Below are 20,559 nucleotides of genomic sequence, written 5' to 3' on the forward strand. Positions count from 1 at the left end.
AATAAAACACCACAAGCTAACTGTCATCCTTTCAGCATCATATTTTGTATTGCATGTGTTTGTATTCCATCATTCAACATGTCACCTGGTTGTTTATAATGTCTCCGTGGACCATGGGCTCAAAGCGTGAGAATGATCCAGAATGAATACAATGACAAACCACACAAAACACACGTGTGTGTGCTTGCATCTGTGCACTGTTTGAGGCAGAGAGTCAGAGTAAAACAAAGAGATGGATGGTGACTGAGAGAAAGAGAGCTTGCAATAGGAGGGGGGATGAGTTGGGTATTCTGATTGGCTAGATTTTTTTTCCTACCAAAAACGTGATCCAGCCTGCAGAGGCACTGCAGCAGAGAGAGATAGAGAGAAAGAGAGTCTGAGAGGAGGAAGAGTGTAGATACTCACAGAAACAGAGGCATGAACATGCACTTGTGAGTCAGAGAGTGTGTGTGAGGGTGTGTGTGAGTGTTTGCTCTCGGACAGAGAGAAAGAGGGGAAGCCAGGGAAAGACAAATGGTCTCATTGAAATATATTGCTGAGAAATAGCATAAGAGTGAGAAGTCTCAGTAAGAAGAGGACAGACAGAGAGTGTAAAACGGAAACAGAGATCCAAGTATCCTCTTACACAACTGACTTGGTGAATGAATGAGTGTGTGAGTGAGTGATCAAGAACAACACTGGACCAAAAGAGCCCATCGCGGACAAGAAGAATAGAACGGTGCTCGGTGACGCATCTGACACTCGTCGCTCGTCCTCCATCTTTCCCATCCTCCACCCTTCCATCCATCCTTGTCGGAGACAGGCAGGGAAGTCTTTTCTCCATCCTCTCATATGCAACAGGAGCATCTGCTGTGATGGGCAGCGCTCAGAGGGACGAGATAGCCTGAAACATCAGCAGAATCACAGGAACTTTGTGTCCCCATGTGAGAAAGACATCAAGATCTCATGAATTAATACCACTCTTCCAAATCCAGATACTCACCACTGAATACGCAATACAGACTAAATACAGGTAAGCATGCCTAAAGTGTGTATTATTTGTGTTTTATGGTCATTTTGCTCATGTGAGTGTATCTTTACATGTGCATCTTAAATGTTTTTGTATTTAAATGATCCTTAAATGTAAATACATAAATTGTTAATGCAAAACAAGAATGTTTTTTCCTTAATCTAAGGAAATAAGCCTTTACCTTATCTAACTAAAAACACATTTTGTATAATATTTAGCACAATTTAAATATATTATTAATAATTAATTAAACAACTTATATTAGTTATACATTTTTGTTTTATAGATATATAAATATTATATGATAAATATATCGTCTAAAATATTCATACAGCACATATTTATATTATAATAAAAATATGGGTAATATATCTGCATTTCTGGGTCCCACATCCACACAGAGGACTTGCAATTCTGTTCTTGTGTGGCAGATTTGACCATATTGTGGAATCGGACAGATTGCAATCCATGATTGCATGCGCACAAAAACACAGATTCCATCAATGACTCACATTATCTGAGTGGGCATCTGATCACATGGGACTACTACACACCAACATACATACTAACCCACATGTGTGGTCAGAGAAGACAGAGAGGGAACTGTGCTTGCGCGCGTGTTTTGCATGCACGGGCGCTGCAGTCAGTGTGCTGCGTATGCTTCTCTGGTTGCATAACCGCTGCTGCTGGCGCACCCCTCCCACGACACTGCACTAAAAACTGCTAACACAGATGTACACACTTCCAGAATACTAATAAGTGCCGAAATTCTCGACCCAACACCAAGAATCCCCTGTTTGCTTCCGGTACTGTAGATTCAGCCTCCCGTCAGCAATCAATACTGTCTGTCAATATCTCAAAAGAGTCTGTGCACCTGAGGTCATGCCAACATCAGCCCAAAATAATTAGTTTGTACTGATAAATGTTATTGGTACTTGTTGTTGGTGTCACCATTTAGTGTTGACATTTAGTGTGATGATAGTGTCATATTAGTTACACCTGATTTGGGTGAATAATTTCCTTCAGAATATTAAAATACTAGAAGATCTAATCAGAATCAGAATTTTGAATGATCTAGCGTTCCTATTTAACAACTCATTCCGCAGAATTCTGCATGTATTCATTAGGATCTTATTACTTTTACCATTATAATAGGATGCAAAATATGTTTGAAATTCCATTGTCTTTCTTTTAAGGATCATCATTTTTATTTTACTATTGATCCTACTGTCATTTTATTTCTGAAGAATATATACATTTATAGTTTTATAAATAATAAGAAAAGTTTGTTAGAAATTTAATAGTAATTCCTTTAAGAACTATTCATATTTTACAACTTGACTTATTATATGGAATATTATTTTTCATTATATTAGAAAAAACTATTAATTGGCATTCTTTTGAGCTGAAATGGCTGTAGAACCTTCCAGTGGTAGGCCTTTTATGAAAAGCTGATATTTATATTTTGCAATTCATTCCTCAAGAAACAGTTCAAGTATATCCAGTCCTATTTTCACCCTATTAACCCAGATGAAAAAAAACTGCATATGCTGGTTACTTATGTTTTAAAGCTGAGATGCTGGTTTAAGCTCGTCCATTGCTGGTTTTAAGCTGGCCGGACCAGCATAGGACCAGCATAAAACAGCAAAGGACAAGTTTAAACCAGCTCAAACCAGCATACCAGCTTTAAAATATACTTTAAAACATACAAGATTGCTTCCAAAATATAATAGAAATACTAGTAGAAATTAGCATTCCTTTGTAATTTTTTGACATTGAGTTTTTTTGGGGTCATTGATTATTTTGCATGGTTGTGTTAAAATCCATGTTTTAGGGATAAAATTAGTTAAATTCAATGATTAGTAAATGTTTTGTTAAGATTATTAAGATTAACTTAATTGCTTGTTTATGTCACTCTGCTGATACTAACCTTTCAAAGCTAATTGGCTAGTTTCAGACATCGTTAGCTAGTAAGAATCTTTGCGACTTGTTCTGTGAAAAAGGCTAGGTGATCTCAAAAGAGGCTAAGGGAACAAACAGTCTCTCAATGAATGAACTGTGGGTAAAATGGCTGACGCCTGCTCTGAATGACAGCCAATGAATTATTAAACACTGCTTCCTCCTCGCTAAAACTAGCATGACCTGCGTTCTTTACCGCAGCTCTGCACACACACACACACACACAACAGCCATTTCTAACACAAAGACGCAAAAATCCAAATAATTTCTAACACAAAGTGCAAGATATTGAACTAATTTTTGCAACATGATTTTACGCAGAATTGAGCCTGTTGTCAAGTAAAGTGCTTTTATCACAGCTGCAATTTCATTTGTATAATAACTGACAGATTCTAAAATAGTTAACCTTCAAAACGGACAATTGCATAAAATAACAAAAATTACTTGCTTTCATAAAATTTGCAAATGTTTATGTTTAGGTTTAGTCTTTTACACAACATATCTACTATACTTTATCATTAGAATATTAACACACATCTACTTGCTTGAAAAAAAAGCTCAGAAGGAATTCATAAAGGAGATACAAATCTTAAATGAATACGGGATATAAGCACATATTCATAGAATCCAATCATCACAGTCTGTGCTCTTAATTCTAAGAAAACAGGTGGAAATAAACCTCACTGATGTGAAGGGGGAAAGCTCTCAAAAAGTTTTTTGTAAAAACAATTCAAACATTTAGTGAGACATTTAATGACTAGAACCTGAGAAACATTTGGTAGATAAATAACCTACCAATGTTAAATTAAGTTTCATTCAGCCCTCATATTAGCATGCTTGGGGTTCCTTCACTGCCTTTGGTGGATTTGGAAACCAATGGTATTTCGCTATTTGTTTGCATATATCTTTGTGCATTTGTAAAATAAATACATGAATACACAAAACTGCAAATTTCCATAAAATACTGTTTTATTAAAACACTTCAGGTGTAGCAATATATATTTTCTTCTGCATTATGAAGCACTCATGATTATAGACAAATTTAGGCTGGAGACATTTGATCTATCAGTTGTTGATTCACTGGAGGCAGATCTCAAGAAAAGAGTACAGGTTTATGGCACCAGAGAGATGAATGATGTTTTTAATGCAAGACTGAAGTCAAAACGAAAAAAAACATGTCAAGAAAATAGAATTCAAATGTTTTATATATTTATATCAAATTACAGAAACAAATTCCACTGACATTTAATTATGGTTAATAAATTATATATGCTTATACAAAATACATAAAATGTATTTTGTTGCATTTGTTTTACCTGAATTATTTTTTTGTTCAGGTTTGCTGATAATGAAAGTGCAAATGACTATAATTTTATTTTATAATTTATTTGACTAGCAGTTTTTTCAGAGCATTCAGAGAAAATCATAATTTTTAAAATATATCATAATATTTTCAACAGTCACTTTTATGTATATAGCGCTTTTAACAATACAGATTATATCAAAGCACTGAACAGTATTAAACAGATGAGACTGAACAATTGTTATTAAATGCAGAGACGGTCTCTGTAATCAAATTATTGATCGACAATAATTGCTAGAAATGTCTCAATCATAATATTTCATATTATAATAATAATATTTAATAATACTTTCATGCCCGACAATGGAATTCAGCAGATTAGAGTGGGGTGATAATATTGTTTACATTTTGCAACAATAAAGAACAGTTATATTATTGCTATATTAGCTATATGGGGTAATTGGGTATACTGTATGTATCTGAATAATATTTAATATATAAATAAACATTTAAAAATCTATTCAAATTTTTATATATGTCATTATTTGAACAAACTGTAAACTATTTACTTTTAGACACATGTAGGTTTGAATTATATATGCTTTTTGATATTACAGCACATACACTTTATGTATAAACATGAATGAGATCCTGACTGCAGTCATAAAGGCAGGACTCAGGACAGGCTTTGCGAGTCAGAGGTCAACAGCTGATAGCATCGCTGGCACAGGACATGCTGCCCTCTTGCTGACTGTCTCACTGCAGGTGGAATGCATCCAGAGAGAGAGAGAGAGAGACAGGCAGTGGGAAGAGATGTGCTTGTGGAATGTGCTGGGTGGTACCTGTGTGTATTTTTGTTGTGCATTGTGTGTGTGTGTGTGTGTATTTGTGGGAGTGAGTGGGATATGAGGACAGGAATGTTTCCAGATATTTTGATGACCGTGCATCCATCTGTTTACATGCTTTCTGTTTTACATGACATTCTATTCAGATGGATGATATAGGCATTTTAAAGTGATTCTTTTTCTTCTGCAATAACTTTTTTTCAATAAAATATTAGTGTAGAGTATTTTGTGAGAAAAATAATGGCAGGATGGAATTTGATTTTATCCATCAAGATTTGATTGAATCATGGAAAGTTTTTATGCCGTTGACCAGAATTAATTCAGACTAAATTCTATTTAAAAAAAAAACAATGCTTTTTAATACTAAACCCTTCCCATTGGTCATCCAGTCCTCAAACTCATGCCATTGGCTAAGCTATTGCTCTGTCTGGCTGATTGTCAAACAAATAGAGCAGTTTTGATAGTGTCAGAATGTAAAATACGACTCTACAAATGACCTATTTATAGTTGTCTCTGCATATTAAACTAGAACAGAGCAAATATTATAACCATGGAAAAACATGGGAATGACAGTTATGTGTATGTGTTTTTGTGTAATAGTGATGGCAGAATGTACTGGAATGTGTCTTGACAATGTGATAAGGTTCTGAATGAACTTAAGAATGTTGTTGACTCAATGCATTCAGTAACCAATCCTGGATTTAGTGTTTTATGAAAAGTATGCATGAAGTAATATAATTAACATTACAGAGTAATATTAACTCCACATTATAAATATGTGAGATGCTGCAGAAATACAAAATAAGCAACCCATAAAATGTCACAGAAGATGGTAATGCCTGTGTATGAGAATAATGATTGTCTTTATATGATATACAGGTATATCAAAATAGTCTAATCAAATGATAGCAAGATTACTTTTTGTTTGAGGCTACTGTATGATAGGTTTTTAAATTTCTGAATTATTCATCTAAAAATGTAAAAAAAACTCTCTACATATTAAGTCTTTACTTATATATACTGAATATTTATTCCTGTTTAGTTCTCCTTAAATAGTTCATCCAAAAAAATTAAATTGGCTGAAAATGCATTCAACCCCAGGTCATCCAAAATGCAGATGAGGTTATTTATTAATAGGAAAAGATTTTGATCAATTTAGCATTACATCACCAATGTTTGGTCTAAAGTAAATGGGTGCTTTCAGAATAAGAGTTCACATAGTTGATAAATAAAGTCCATCCCCTTTTGTCCTCTCAAAAAAATACCCCAGCATATTTGATCATAATTATTTTGGACTGTTTTCTGCTGTAAATGGTGCTTGATCTGTGCATATTTCTTTGCTTATTTAGACAACTTTCAGTTCATATAAACTATTGGCTTACCATGCTTCTGGTCGGTTATTTGCCGTTTCTACCTCATCCTTTCTGCCTCTCTTCATCATGTTTTATGCTGACAGGGTGGAACACACACATGATTTCATTAAATGCATCAGTTCCGTGCTGAACAACAGACAGTTAGCCTGCTTTAATATGTTTTCTGCTGTCTGTCTCTCATGAGCCTCTTACATAACTGAGAGGCATGTCTTATCAAATATGAAATCCTATGTGCAATGAGAGGCAGTTGCCCCAGACAAATATAATAATGTGATATTTTTTGAAGATTGATGAATAAAAAGTTAAAAGGAACAATGTATATTCAAAATATTAAATTTGTGTTACAGTATGCCCTTGAATGCTTTGGGGTCAGTAATTTTTCTTCTTCTTCTTTTTTCTTTTATTCAGCAAGGATGTAAAGTTAATAAAAATGAAAGCAAAGACTTTAAGTAAAAAAAATATATTTAAAACTTTTTGTTCATCACAGAATGAACGCCTTTTGCATTAAGCAATGTTTCAGCTCTTTAAATAAATAAGCATATTAGATTGATTTTGTAAGGATCATGTGACACTGAAGATTACAGTTATTGCTTATAAAAATGAATGCTGCATCAAAAAAAATAAAAAATATTTTTTAGTATATTAAAATAGAAAACCAATATTGTAAATTGCAATAATATTCTAAAATTACTGTATTTCGGTCAAATAAATACAGCCTTGATGAGCATAAAAGACATTTAACAATTGTACACCCCCAATCTTATTGGTTGCAATGCCCATGAACCAGCAGACTACGATGATGTCAGAAAGCTTATTCGCACCTTTGTGTGTGTATGTGTGTGTGAGCCAGTAAGAGCTTGTGGTTATTTTTGGCTCTGCCTCACAGCTCTGCGGTGCCGTGGCAACTCAAATGAATGTGACTGACAGTTACTGGCTGATCAGTGCTTCTGTGACCTCCAGAAAATGGCGGACGGTTTGGTGCCACATCCTGTGTTCACATCCTAATTAAATCATTGTAAACAACTAAACCAATGAGACAGATGAGAATTAAATAAACAGAGGTTATCATGACTAGTAGGTCTGATTAGTCACAACAACGTCAAGGAGCTGTTTCAAAACATGTTTTTGTGCTCTTGCCTGCGCATGTTCCAGAGTGTGGGTGGGTGGGTGTGTGAGTGGAGGTCCATGGCTGTGGGTGGAGAACAGTGTGAATCTTCAGAAATGGATGGATGGGGGAGGAGGAAAGAAGAACACAGATAGTGGAGAGACGCCATAAATAGACAATCTAGCTTACAGTGCTATTACTAGCTTATTCATGCTATGTGTGAATCATGTCAGAGTTCGAATTCTGTAGTAAATGACTTATTTCTCAACTGCTGAAGTACATTCTTTAGGTTAATATAGTGTAAATGCTCCCAGATATGTCTGCAATGCCAGCGTTGTTCTTTTAGCTAACAACCAAGAAAATAATTACAAATTAAACAAGTCCAATTGATCCACCTAGACTTAAAACAGTCACTCGGCTTACAATATAGTAATCTTTGTTTACTGTTTGACAGTTTCTCATCTCTTGTGGCATGGGATAGAAATGTGTCAGTTGGTAACACACTTTAAAATATCAGCAGGAAAAACACATATTTGCACACAATGCATGATTACAACTCAGAGATTCTGCTCTGAATGATTTTTTTTTTTAGTTCACCCAAAATTACTCACAGTCATATCAATCATAGATCATATCTACAGAAAATAAAAAAATGTCATCCATTGTATGTAAAAAAATAATCCTCTCAAAAGTTATTTATATAAAATATATTTGAATACTGTCTCTTTAGGTTCTCTAACTCATAATGCTAACATGGATGCATGCGTGACATTGTTGATGACAACAAAATACTGTACATCAAACAAATTCCTCTATTGTCTTACAAAATATTGCTAAAAACATTTAAGCCCGTTATGGTCGCATTCAGCAACAGAACACAGCAACAGAATGTAGTTGTCAGTTTTGTATTTATGTGAATTTGTGCATTTATGTGTATTGTGTATTTATTTAATGTAGTTAAGTTCACACACAGTTAATTTTTTTTTATTAATTTTTTTATTAATTTTTTATTAATTTTTTTTATGTGAGTGACAGACAAACTTACGTGCACCCCCATTTTCTGCAAACCTCTTTTGTCATACTGTAATGTTTCACTCTCCACTCTACTAAAGCTGCTGTCATGATTTGACAGATTTTATAGATGAAAGCGCCATCAACTGTAATAAGAATTTCTAATGTTTGGAAACCCAGTCATCATCTTTGGTATTTACTTTGGATCTATATTCAAGATTAGCTTGAGAGTAGATAGCCTCTTGTTCATACAGACATATATACAAGACAAGTACACATATGTATACTGTATGAAAATATCATATTAAATGGTAAATGTATAACAGTAGCCAGTTAACAGCCTTGAATAAGTCTGTACAACTGAAATTATGTTTTTCCAAACATGCGACATACATAAGTATAATGTCTGTGTTGATGTCACTACTATTAGAGGTTTTATATAATCTCACCGCAGGCTTTCATTAATTTCTAAGTTTCGAATGTGTAATTACAAGTCCAAAGACTGTTTTTTACTAATCTTGGTAATTATGGTAATTCCAACATGTCATGAATGTAGCATTCTTCTTCGACTCTGCAAGCAAGCAGAGCACTGTGACACGACAAAACTCCTGTGATAATCATTAAAGTGCTGTTGCGCTCCTGCAGTGTAAGCAGCTTTGTTAATTATAATGGAAGCGTTCTATTTTATCACATAAGATCACAAGCACAGTGGATGTGGAGAAAAAGGATACATGTTCTCTCTCTACCTTTTTCTGCTGCATGTAGGTCAGCTTCCTCTTTCTCTGCTTCTCTCTCCCTCCCTCTCATTTTTCTCTCTCTAGTACGTTCTCTATCATTACATCTTGCACAAGCGTGGAGAGAACTATTACAGCTATGTCAGTGTCCTCACCACTGTTAATAAAACTCACTCATTTACAAACCATTTTTTAAATTGAAAACATTTTTATCTAAGATAACTCAAAATTGTTACACCATTTCACGTGTCCATCTTACCAAAAATTAATGACTTAAACAGAACTCAAACATATTCTGGTCCTGGATGCGTACCAGTCTATATAATGTAGAGTAAGAAAACGGAAAACTTTAGTGTCCTATTTTGTGTCCTTAATATTAAGTATTTTGAAATACTTTTATAAAAGCATATATTCCCAATATATTCCCATAAATATCACAATACTACTCTTTATCAATATGCAAAAAAATGTCTAATAAATATCTTGTTCATTCAACATTATTTATATTTACATATATTTTAAATGAAAACAGTGTTTCTCTCATCATGGACATTTTTGGTAGGCCACACCCACTTTTAACCGTCCAAACAATTTATGCTAAATAAATCCAGTCCAGTCCTACATTTTCCCTTGTTGAACACCCAGTTTGACGTCATGAAATATGTTACATTATGGAAGTAAAATAGGTTACAAACAGCAATTCACAACTGTCTTCAAATGAGCATTGGCAGCCATTTTAGAATTGTGGGCTTCTGCTTTCTTGTGTTGTAATACATAGGTTCATAGCAGAAGGACAGATTGTTCTGTGGTCAGGTCCTCAGCCTCTTCCTCCACAGTGCCCATGCCCCACAGGGCCACAGATGGCAGCTGGCAGATAGAGCAAGAGAGTTTTTTAGACTGGAAAAGATGCTGCGGGGTTCCATATTTCTGCTGTGAATGGATATGTTCACAGATCACAGTCTTTTGCACAGAATCAGCTCTTAAAATTTCTTCATCAGATTTTCCCCATTGCTGTGTTTTTAGCTCTAGATGATGGGACACTTTTTAGACACTGTTTCCAGAAGCAAAGGCAAATGGCCTGGAAAAGGCTGAGCTGTGTCCTTGCATTAGCATCACCTGAACTGTTTTATTTTTCCCCTCTAGGAACAGAAACAACACTACCTATGAGTCTGCATATCTGCACCACTTTGGGAAAAGTGCTGGAAGCAAGAAAAGTCTGGCAAGATTCCTGAGACACTCACAGACCTCTCACGTCACTAAAGGCTGGACGCACAATCTGTCAAGCTCAACACAGACCTCTTAAGTAATTCTGTTTTTTTAAGGACTGGGAGAACACCTTCCAAATCTTCCCAATGCCACATGAGCCCTGCCTGAAAAGCTTATCAGAACAAAGCTGTGAGCATCGCCAATCACAAGGAGAAGCAAGAACAGGGTAGGGTCATACCACAACGGGGATCTGAAACAGGAAGAAGGTTGTGACATTGGTTGCATTACTTCCCTTCTGAAACTCATTAAGCAACCTATGAGAAAGTCTGCAGACATTTGGCTAACAACAGTATTAAGCTAAACAGTATTTCTTAGTAAAATCCTAATGTACTCTGTATTTAAGTCCTTATTGTATTTTTTTCAAAATAAATGTGCTGTAACAGTGTAACCACTGAAACAATTGCCAACATATCTTCTGGTAGTCAGCCAATAATTTGTAAGTAATAATATCATTAAATATCCTGTTACAGTTAACAACTCTCAGTGTTGCAATATCAGTGAACAGGGTGCAAGTTCTTGCCTCAAAACTTTTTTAATCACTTGAACCACAAACTGCAACTTATTGTGACCTCTGAAGCAAAACATAGTCCTCTATTGTCCTTGAGGGCTTTTTATACCGTGCACTGGCTGGAAGTCGTTGTCCATCAGTGCCACATAAAGACTCAGGGTGACACAACCCGTGACCAAGGAGAGACTTTGAGACAGCAATGGACAAACCCATCCGTCCTCATGTCCCCTGCAATGGCTGAGTGTCCTCCCCCAGTGCACTGAAGACGTTCTCCACAGGAGTGTTCGCTATACCCAGTTCCTCTAGCCAAGAACACCGAGCCTAGGAGTGAATGTCCTGCCTCCGGCGCCAACCTGTGACCATCCCCATGGACACTGTCAAGATCATCCAGTCGGAGAAGTTCCCTCGGGAGTGTCCAGTCCCAGTGACCCAGCCTCGCTACGCTCCACCCCCCCGTGTGGCCTGGGACGGAGGAGGTGAGGGTGAGGTGATCGTCAATCAGGCATGTGGTGACCTGTCTATGGAGGTCAATGGCAACACCATGGTTCCACCAAGACCCCTGGTGTCTCCTCCTGCCCCGGTCCTTCGCCGGGAAGCAAGTTATCTTGCCCAGCGCAAGACCAGCACATCCGACATCTGCTATCACCAGTTTCACTACAAGATGGATGATGTTATCGTCAACCAGTACGTGCTCCGATCTTCCTCCACCTCTTCCTCCTCATCCTCCACCTCCTCAGGCCCGGTGATGCCATGCGAACCGCTGGACTGCCCCACCTGTGGACACACCTACAACTTTGCCGGCAAGCGCCCACGCATCCTGTCCTGTTTGCACTCAGTGTGTGAGGAGTGCCTGCAGATCTTATACGAGTCCTGTCCCAAGTACAAGTTCATCTCCTGCCCCACTTGCCGCCGCGAGACCGTGCTCTTCACCGACTACGGGCTAGCCGCACTGGCCATCAACACCAGCATCCTCAGTCGGCTGCCGCCCGACCCAGCGGGGACCGTGCAGTGGGGCAGTGATGGGGACCGCAGCTGCTATCAGACGGTGCGCCAGTACTGTCAGTCGGCTTGCACTTGCCACATTGCCAACCCTCTTTCTTCCTGTGGTATCATGTAGAACAAAGATTCAGATGACCGGCACAACTCATCCCAAAAGCTATTCCAACATCTGAAAAACCTTAAGTCACACACATTCCCCTTCTCCGAAGGGTCACAGAATAATCTGTATATTTAATAGCACAGGTTGCTATGTGGACTTGAAGTGAAAAGGACACTTGTGTGCAAAGACAGAAATATGAAATATCAGAGTAAATGTATTTTATGTATGAACTGATTTCCCTATAGCCCTCGATCTCTTGTTTGGATGTGTTCGTCGTTGACATCTCTTTACATGGGAATGCCAAGGGAAGTCTATCTCCCCCATCCTGGGTATAATAAAGACCAATAAACAATATAAAAGTCTAACTACTTGCATGGTCTAAACTTTTACTTGCTAAGTTATGTGCTGTATGGGATTAGACTGTTCTTTTAACATCCAGTAAACTTAGGATGTATTCATACCCATCTAAATAGATGACTTCAAGCACACATGTGGGTTTGTTTACAATTTCTGGTTCCATTGCAAAAAGGGCAGTGTGAAAGTGAACCACACCAAAAAAGGACAAAAATGTATTTGGTCCAGACCAAAGCAAGTGAACTAGCGGACTTTCCTGGTATGAATATACTGAATTAGGCTGCACCCAGTCCTTCAAACTCACACCCTCTATCTAAAATCAGAACCTCATAAAACATACCAGACCAAATCATGTAATTAATTTATAATGTAAGGATAATTATAAAGGATCATAAAAATACATTTGAGTTTATTTATTACTGACCTGATGGAGATGCATTTGACATTACAGAGCTGAATTTTTACAAATTATAAAATGTACATATTCATGGCTCTTAATATCACGGGTTGCCTTCTCAAACATCAATTACTGTTTGTAGCTTTTTTTTTGTAACTATATTGTACTGTGGAATACATACTGTATTAAACAATTTGTTATGGATTCAGTTTACTATTACAAAATATGGAAGTCTTTTAGCAGCAAAGGTTTATAGACAATGAGAAAGATAAAAGATAAAATAACTATAATACAATGAATGGTTTCACTTTATTTTGATGGTCTCTTATGAACATTCTGTTGCACCTACATGTCAACTAACTTTTTTAGTGTTAGTAGAGTATTAGTAGACTGGTAGGGTTAGGGTGAGAAAAAGGTGACGTTCTTAAAAAGGTACCCATTTTCAGTAGACTGTCTATTGGTAGATCATAATAATAAAGAGTTAGCAGATAATAATCATACAATCTAGCTATACTCCGATGAAAGTTAGTTGACATGTAGGTGCGAAGTTACTTATTGTCAACAGAATGTTCATAAGGGACCATCAAACTAAAGTGTTATACAATGAATACATCTAGTAACATAACAGTAATTTACATAGCAAATGTATATACAATGGGATTAAGAAATGCATTAATTAAGTGCACTGACAAAAAATACAAAAAACAAAACAAGTATCCCTTATGTACATGAAGACTATTAGTATCAGTTACTTTATTTAAGTGCAGCCTTAAATATCTCACAAGCTTTATATATATATATATATATATATATATATATATATATATATATATATATATAAGTGCCATAATTCCTAAACGGGTGGTGTGCATCTGCCACCATTACTAGACATCAATGTGGCATGAATGTTAGAGACGTGTAGTCATACTTTTACTTCTACTGAAAATGCTTGGCATTCTTGTTTTCTTCTTAGGCTGAAAGCTTTGAATAAAGGTGCATTTATTACACTTGAGTAGTAAATTAACATTAACAAATTCTATTATATATAATTGGTAATATAATTATTCAAAATATAGTTAATCTAAAAAAAAATATTTACCTTTTGCTTTCTCTGTCAGGTTGTTGTGTTTCCTGCCTTCTAAAGGATGTGAATTTCAGCTTTTGTATCTTACTCTGCTTTTTGTGCTCATTTTCAGGTAGCTGGTTTAACAAACACAGGAACATTCATATTATAATAATTTTCAACATCCACATTTCATGCTACTTCAGCTAATACTTCACCAAAGAAAATTAACTCAGTCATTTACTCATCTTCATGTTGTTCCAAAACAAGACTTATTTTAGCATGACACAAAAGAAAAAATCTAGTACAAGTCTAAAACCAGGGCCTCCAAAAAATAACTATAAAGCTTTCTGTCAGAAACAGACTGCAACAAAAGATTTTATCGACTAAAATCAGTTATCAGTTTTGCTCAAAATTCACTTTCACCATATAAAAAGCAACTTGGACAGTCTGTTATAACTCATTTTGTGTTCAAAAGAATAAAACAAGAACAGCAGATTTCAAAAGATATCAGAGGGAGTAATTGATGCTTTTTTGGCCCACTCATTGTTTACTTACAGGATTTTTGCCATCAGGTTCTTCAACAAAGACTTCTACAGTAGGTTCATTTCGAACAAACCTTGTTCTCCCTGTAGGAAAGACATTTGTAATTTTTAAAGCCAGAGTGTTTCATTTTTAAACAATTTTTGGATGTGAACTTGCACTAAGTTCATCTGTCAAGAAGACTCACTGTGAAAGCTGACAGTTGCCTGAGTGTCAGATACTGATCTGTGACGAAACACCATGGGTTCTTTTAGGTGAGATGCCTCACTGAGTGGATCTTTATGACCCAGAATCTGTAAACCTTGACTGGCAAGATAGCTTATTTCCTCCTCATGCAAAATTCCATGCTGAAAACATTTAGTTAGAGAGTTATTTGTGCTTGAAATATAAGGTTTCAGTTTACAGGAAATAATAAATAAGAAGTCATTTTAACACACGACACCACTTTTGGCAAACTGACATAAACAAAACTGGAAAGTCTGGATTATAAGACCCAAAAAACAACTTTTGTGAGATATATATCTGTTTCTAACCTCTACTTCAGCATGCTGACTCTTCAGGATCTCCACCTCTTTCTGCAGGCTGTAGTTTTGCTGCTGTAGCTTTGCAATGTTCTCCAGCATCCTGCACACCTGCTCCAGGTACAGCAACCCTGGAGACAGCTTGTCCAGCCTGTATTGATCACCATCTGCAAACTGCTGAGACAGAGAGATCAAGACCTGTATTCATTAAGATTCCCAGTGCTTGGAGCAGTAAAGCTTTTATTAGTTTGGTAGGGTATAACAGGCAAAAGCTAATCAATTTGAACTGTATAAAATGTAGAACCTGATCTCTGTTCTAGATTCATATTTCTTTGTTCTTAGAGCTAAATAGATTATAAATGTCTATTCTGAGCTGCTTTGCGAGTTCCAGCTTTGCAACAACTGACAATCTCAGCAAGGAAGTTGAACTTCTGAGGAAGTGAATGCAAATAAAAAATGCTAAAGCTGAAGTGTGTAATTTCTGTACTATTAACATGACCAAACAGATTGACAAAATAATGACTGACTGTTTTTAATCAATTGTTCTAAACATTCCCCCTTTCAGTTAGAGGTTAATCAAACAAAAAGTCCCACCCCATACTAATGCAACTGTCTGAACAAAAACTCCTGCTCAGAGTAATGTTTTGATAGCATCACTATGTTGGCACTTTATAGGGAAGTCAACTGACAATTTTCCCCTTTATTTTAAGGTCCATCACATTTATTTTAAAGTATTTATAAAGTATTTATTCAGACCCCCTTAAATTGTTCACTATTTGTTATATTGCAGCCATTTGCTAAAATAATTAAAATAAGTTCATTTTTCCTCATTAATGTACACATAGCACCCCATATTGACAAGAAAACACAGAAGTACAGGGATGTCTTGGATGAAAACCTTCTCCAGAGTGCTCAGGCTCTCATGTTCTGGAAAGACCTGAAAATAGCTGTCCATCAACAGTTACCATCCAACCTGACAGAACTAGAGAGGATCTGCAAGGAGGAATGTCAGAGGATTCCGAAATTAAAGTGTGAAAAACTTTCCCAAAAAGATGCATGGCTGTATTATCAAAAGGATGCTTCTACTAAATACTGAGCAAAGGGTCTGAAAACTTAAGACCATGTGATATTTCAGTTAATTTTAATAAATTAGCAAAAATGTCAACAATTCTGTGTTTTTCTGTCAATATGGGGTGCTGTGTGTACATTAATGAGGAAAAAATGAACTGAATGACTTTAGCATAACTTTAATATAACAAAGAATGAAAAATTTAAGGGGGACTGAATACTTTCTGTACTCACTATATTACATATTAGGGGTATATAGGGGTAGGTTCAGGGTTATTATCCATTTTTTGAAATTGCTAAATAAGCACATATAATGTACATGCAAAAGAGCTGTAATGCTGTAAAAGAGCTACCGTACAGTTTATTAGTATGGTTACAGAAATCTTACTGATTTATTTATGTATGACTGATAAATATGCATCATAATAAGTCTGTTAGTTCATGTCAGAACTGTGTAACCAAAATTATAAGCAATTCAAATACAACTGTTTAAAATTTAAGCCTAAATATAACTATAAAATCTAATTGACAGCTTTGTCATTTGACAACAAGCCACTCAAGACTCTTCGTCCCTTTTCAAAAGCTGCAACAACTAGACTATTAACATTTACAGTAACACCAAAATAATGCAAAAAAATGACATTTGATACTTTCCTATTAGAAGGAATTTTTAGTTTTGGTTACAGTCCTATAAAAGAGGGCCATTTTTCCCCATGTTCCCACCTAAGTGATAATGTTCAGACAAGTCCAGCACAGATCTTTATCATCCGTGGCATTCATTTCTCAACACCCACACATTCCTCTGCTGGCACAATTCCAGTAATTCCTCTCTCACCTGAACCGACCGGTTCACAGACTTAGACGCTTGTTTAGCGTCTCATGACACAGATCCAGTCCAGAGTCCATTAAAAAGAATGTCTAGACTGTGCATGAGCTTTGTGTGTTCAAGAAAGAATCAAGTGCGTGTTTCAGTTGGGTTAAATATGTGGTCAAGGGTTACCTGCTCATTATGTACCTGAGCTAGTCATAAAAGGTTATGTAACTGCTTTTAATTTTTTGACTTCTTGATGAAGACTCAAATGACACAGTTCAAAGTACACTGAGCACACTATTCCTTTGACCTTGACCATAACATGTGATGTTACAAGTGAGATTACTATTTAATTTGTAAAAAGAAAAAAAAGAAAAATCTATATATATATATATATATATATATATGAATTTTCATTTTAAAACATAAAGAAATTCACAAAAGCAACCATATGTTAGGTGTTATTCCAAGACATGCAAAATTACAGGAAATCTGTAATGCATATGACAAAAGTGTGTGAAAAATACCAGGTAAGTCATTTTGGAGTGTGAGGAGTGTCTGATGTCAAGTGTGTGACTTGACAAATGAGCACTATACTGTATGTCATGTACATGTCATCCGAAGCAGTGCACAATGAGACAGCAAAGCACGTGTTCACTGATGGAACAGCATGATTACATTAATCATAAATGTATGTTATTTTATGGCAAATAAAGAAATACTAGAATCCTATTGCTCCTTGGTATATCAAAGCTGTTTCTATGAAAAATAGATGATATATAAATATATGAAATAAAAGTACAACTACATTATAAAACATATTAAAACAAATCCTGGAAATTAAAGAAAAAATCCTGAAAGAAAAAAAAACAAACAAAAGAAGAAAAATATAAAATAGCAAAAAAACATTTTTTATTTCTTTACATTTTTGAATTTTTTCTATAAATATAAACAAATAAAACTACAACTAAAAATATAACTAAACTTCTTATACATCTCAAGCAACATCATAAGCTTTTGTGAGTTGTTCAAAGCAAACACCATTAAAGGAAGTATAGTAGATGTTGACTGCTCACCTCCAGCTGGCCGTGTACTGGTTGGCCATGTTGATGTAATTTTAGGTATTTTCTGTACAACGCTGCTTTCTTAGGATCTGGAGGTTGTGAATGAGTTCTTTTTGGACGGGCAAACCAATGATGTGGTGTGGAGCTGTTTGAGTGAATGGTTGGAAAAGAAGCAGTGTTAGAATGATATCGTGGCCCAGTGGTCCCGCTTTCCATCTTATGTGGCAGTCTTCTCCATGAGGTTAAATCTGTCCTTCTCAAGGCTTGTTCAACCTCAAGACATCTCGTTTTTGGAGCCAAAGAGCTGAGATCGACACTTGAGGTTGAGGAGGAACAAACAGAATGAGACGGGGATGAAGGCTGAACCTCATCCTCTGTAGAGCTAAAAACTGTTTGTGATTCTTCAGATGTCAATGCACTACATTGGTGAGAATGACAGGGACTGGTTGTACTAACCGTCTCCAATCCAGAGTCTTCCGATTCTGATTTTACATTGGATAGTGGGACAGAGTCCCTAGAAATGGAATCTAATTTATCCACACCAGGTCCAGTCTGTAAGTATAAATCCTGGTATCCTTCAGTCACCCAACTCTCCAGTAGATTCCCAAAATTCCTATATAGGTTCATTGATAATTAATTTATCTCGTCCGGTACTCTGTTTCTTTCAGTAGTCAGTCAGAACACATGGAACTCTTCGCCGAGCCTTGTTTTTTTCACGACTGACTAGAAACTTGCAGGTCGATTTGTCATGTTGAACTCAAAACACCTTTCAGGGGCCGCCCACATTCCGACTCCCATGCTTCTCAATCACATTCTGACAACTGCTCTATTTCCGGTGCCGTTCCCAAAATCCTGAGTTCATATTTTTGGCTGATCTGTCAAGACATGTTGTAAGGGATATGAAACTTTCACAAAGCCCTTAAACAAAGTAACAGAAACTGTTGGTATGTATCTGGAAACAAAAGTAAATATCTTCTTTAATGCGTTGAAAAGATACAACTTATCCCTTCAATAATAAATGACCAAATTGTCTGCCACATTGTTTTATTTTTTTGATTCTACTCTGTTGCATTACACCATTTTATTTGTTATCAGGATGACAAAAAGCAGTTAAAGTACATTTTTTAAGATGGCCTTAATTAGTGGACTCAACATTGTCAAGATTTAGATGGACAGTCAAATCAAAGACTGAATTCCAGTGAAAATGAGGGAAAGGTAAGATGTAAAAGTAGCTAAACAGAAATGTTAAAGAGTTGCAGTGACGAAAACTACTTGACTTTTTGTCAGATATTACTGTTTTGAATTCACAAGCATGGGTCTTTTAAATGACGCATGTAATTCATTCCTGAATGTGATGTTGTAAAAATCAATAGTAATATATTAGACAAAATGTGTTAAGACATGGTTAAGCCCTTGATCCATCAAAATATAAGGTACCTTTTAAAATCCTTAAGCACACACTAAATTTGTAACAGCTTAATTTAAGTGTTCACTTGGCAAATGTCAATATTGGTTGCCAACTGAATCATGGGAAATGGTACTATACAATGATTCTTTTATATGACCTGAAAATAAGACCGTTGAGGGGATCTGGACTGTTGGATCTGCTGGTATGAGCAAGGCAGAGGAATAAACATTCCTGTCTATTGATAACATCAGCATGCCTCTCTGTGTAGGAAAAATTTAAATATGCAACATCAGAGAAATGCAAACTGTTAAACAATAATACATGCGCACTCCTATGAAGATTAAGTTCAGCAGTTTGATTACGTTTATGGTATTATGACAATCATTTGCGTTATTACGTTTATTATATTATTGCATTATGATATTATTATTGCATATGATTAAGTTATATCTAAAGTAAAGTTATGTTCTCACGTGTTAATGCGCCAGACACTGGTCACAGCAAGGTCAATGGATTTCTTGTGTGGGATCCTCCCCAGGCGTCCTGCAATATTGCAATATAATGATTTTTTAATGCAATGATACATTTCTGCTGTGACTAAATGATTGAATCAGTTGCATGTGTTCAATTAACTTTAACGTATTAAATTAAATTTATAAAGTTTAAGTGTAGATCTTTAATAATCCTTAAATAACAAAAGATTCAAAAGAATATGGATGTTTAATCAGATTTTATAAGGAGTCAGACAGTAGATATTATTTGTAATTATATGGAAATGTCTATGCATTCGAATTCTATAATGTCTCGTTGGTTGTCAGTAAAATAGGATAGGATTTGTCCTCCTTTTGTCATTCAAATTATTTTATGTACAGATATTAATAAAACATGCTTCCTTTCTTGAGGCTATAAAAGGCTATAATCTGGGTGCATTTCTCCTACTACCCACAAGAGGCTGCAGCTTCACAACTAACTGACTCGTCTTGTAACATTATCTTTAACAGGTCAAGTACCAGTCAAATGTAGCGAACCCATGCAAATTTAAACCTCAGTGACACCGACCAATACTGACTTATCTGAACGCTGATAAAGTTTATTTTTAAAGGAATTAATGGACTCAA

At 35.8% G+C, this 20,559-nt stretch overlaps 3 protein-coding genes and 1 non-coding gene across 8 annotated transcripts in view; 1 reads left to right on the plus strand and 3 right to left on the minus strand.

Annotated features, from left to right (window-relative positions):
* The window catches only part of cadm2a (cell adhesion molecule 2a), a 1,030,129-nt gene that overhangs the window by 269,373 nt on the left and 740,197 nt on the right, over positions 1-20,559 (minus strand). The window lies entirely within an intron of this gene.
* rnf208 (ring finger protein 208) lies at positions 358-12,577 on the plus strand. The gene is made up of 2 exons (XM_043250655.1): positions 358-1,012; positions 10,483-12,577. Exon 2 carries the CDS (start codon positions 11,445-11,447, stop codon positions 12,228-12,230), a length of 786 nt encoding a protein of 261 aa, XP_043106590.1. The 5' UTR covers positions 358-1,012; positions 10,483-11,444; the 3' UTR covers positions 12,231-12,577.
* LOC122353467 lies at positions 3,526-3,658 on the minus strand. The gene has a single exon (XR_006252003.1). It is a non-coding gene; the product is annotated as a U8 small nucleolar RNA (small nucleolar RNA).
* si:dkey-106l3.7 lies at positions 7,249-18,800 on the minus strand. Of its 3 annotated transcripts, none has more exons than XM_043250648.1 (6): positions 18,046-18,800; positions 15,103-15,267; positions 14,757-14,916; positions 14,585-14,655; positions 14,063-14,163; positions 7,249-10,206 (listed from the first exon to the last, which is right to left on the minus strand). In XM_043250648.1, the coding sequence occupies exons 1-6, from the start codon at positions 18,658-18,660 to the stop codon at positions 10,149-10,151; spliced, it is 1,170 nt and encodes a 389-aa protein (XP_043106583.1). In that variant the 5' UTR covers positions 18,661-18,800; the 3' UTR covers positions 7,249-10,148. The 3 variants fall into 3 exon arrangements, with proteins under 3 accessions (XP_043106583.1, XP_043106581.1, XP_043106582.1); XM_043250646.1 differs by lacking the exon at positions 7,249-10,206 and adding an exon at positions 12,916-13,944 and having other exon boundaries at positions 18,046-18,793; XM_043250647.1 differs by lacking the exon at positions 7,249-10,206 and adding an exon at positions 12,916-13,944 and having other exon boundaries at positions 15,103-15,264; positions 18,046-18,788.

The sequence above is a fragment of the Puntigrus tetrazona genome, chromosome 10 (assembly GCF_018831695.1).
Source record: "Puntigrus tetrazona isolate hp1 chromosome 10, ASM1883169v1, whole genome shotgun sequence".
Lineage (NCBI taxonomy): Eukaryota > Metazoa > Chordata > Actinopteri > Cypriniformes > Cyprinidae > Puntigrus > Puntigrus tetrazona.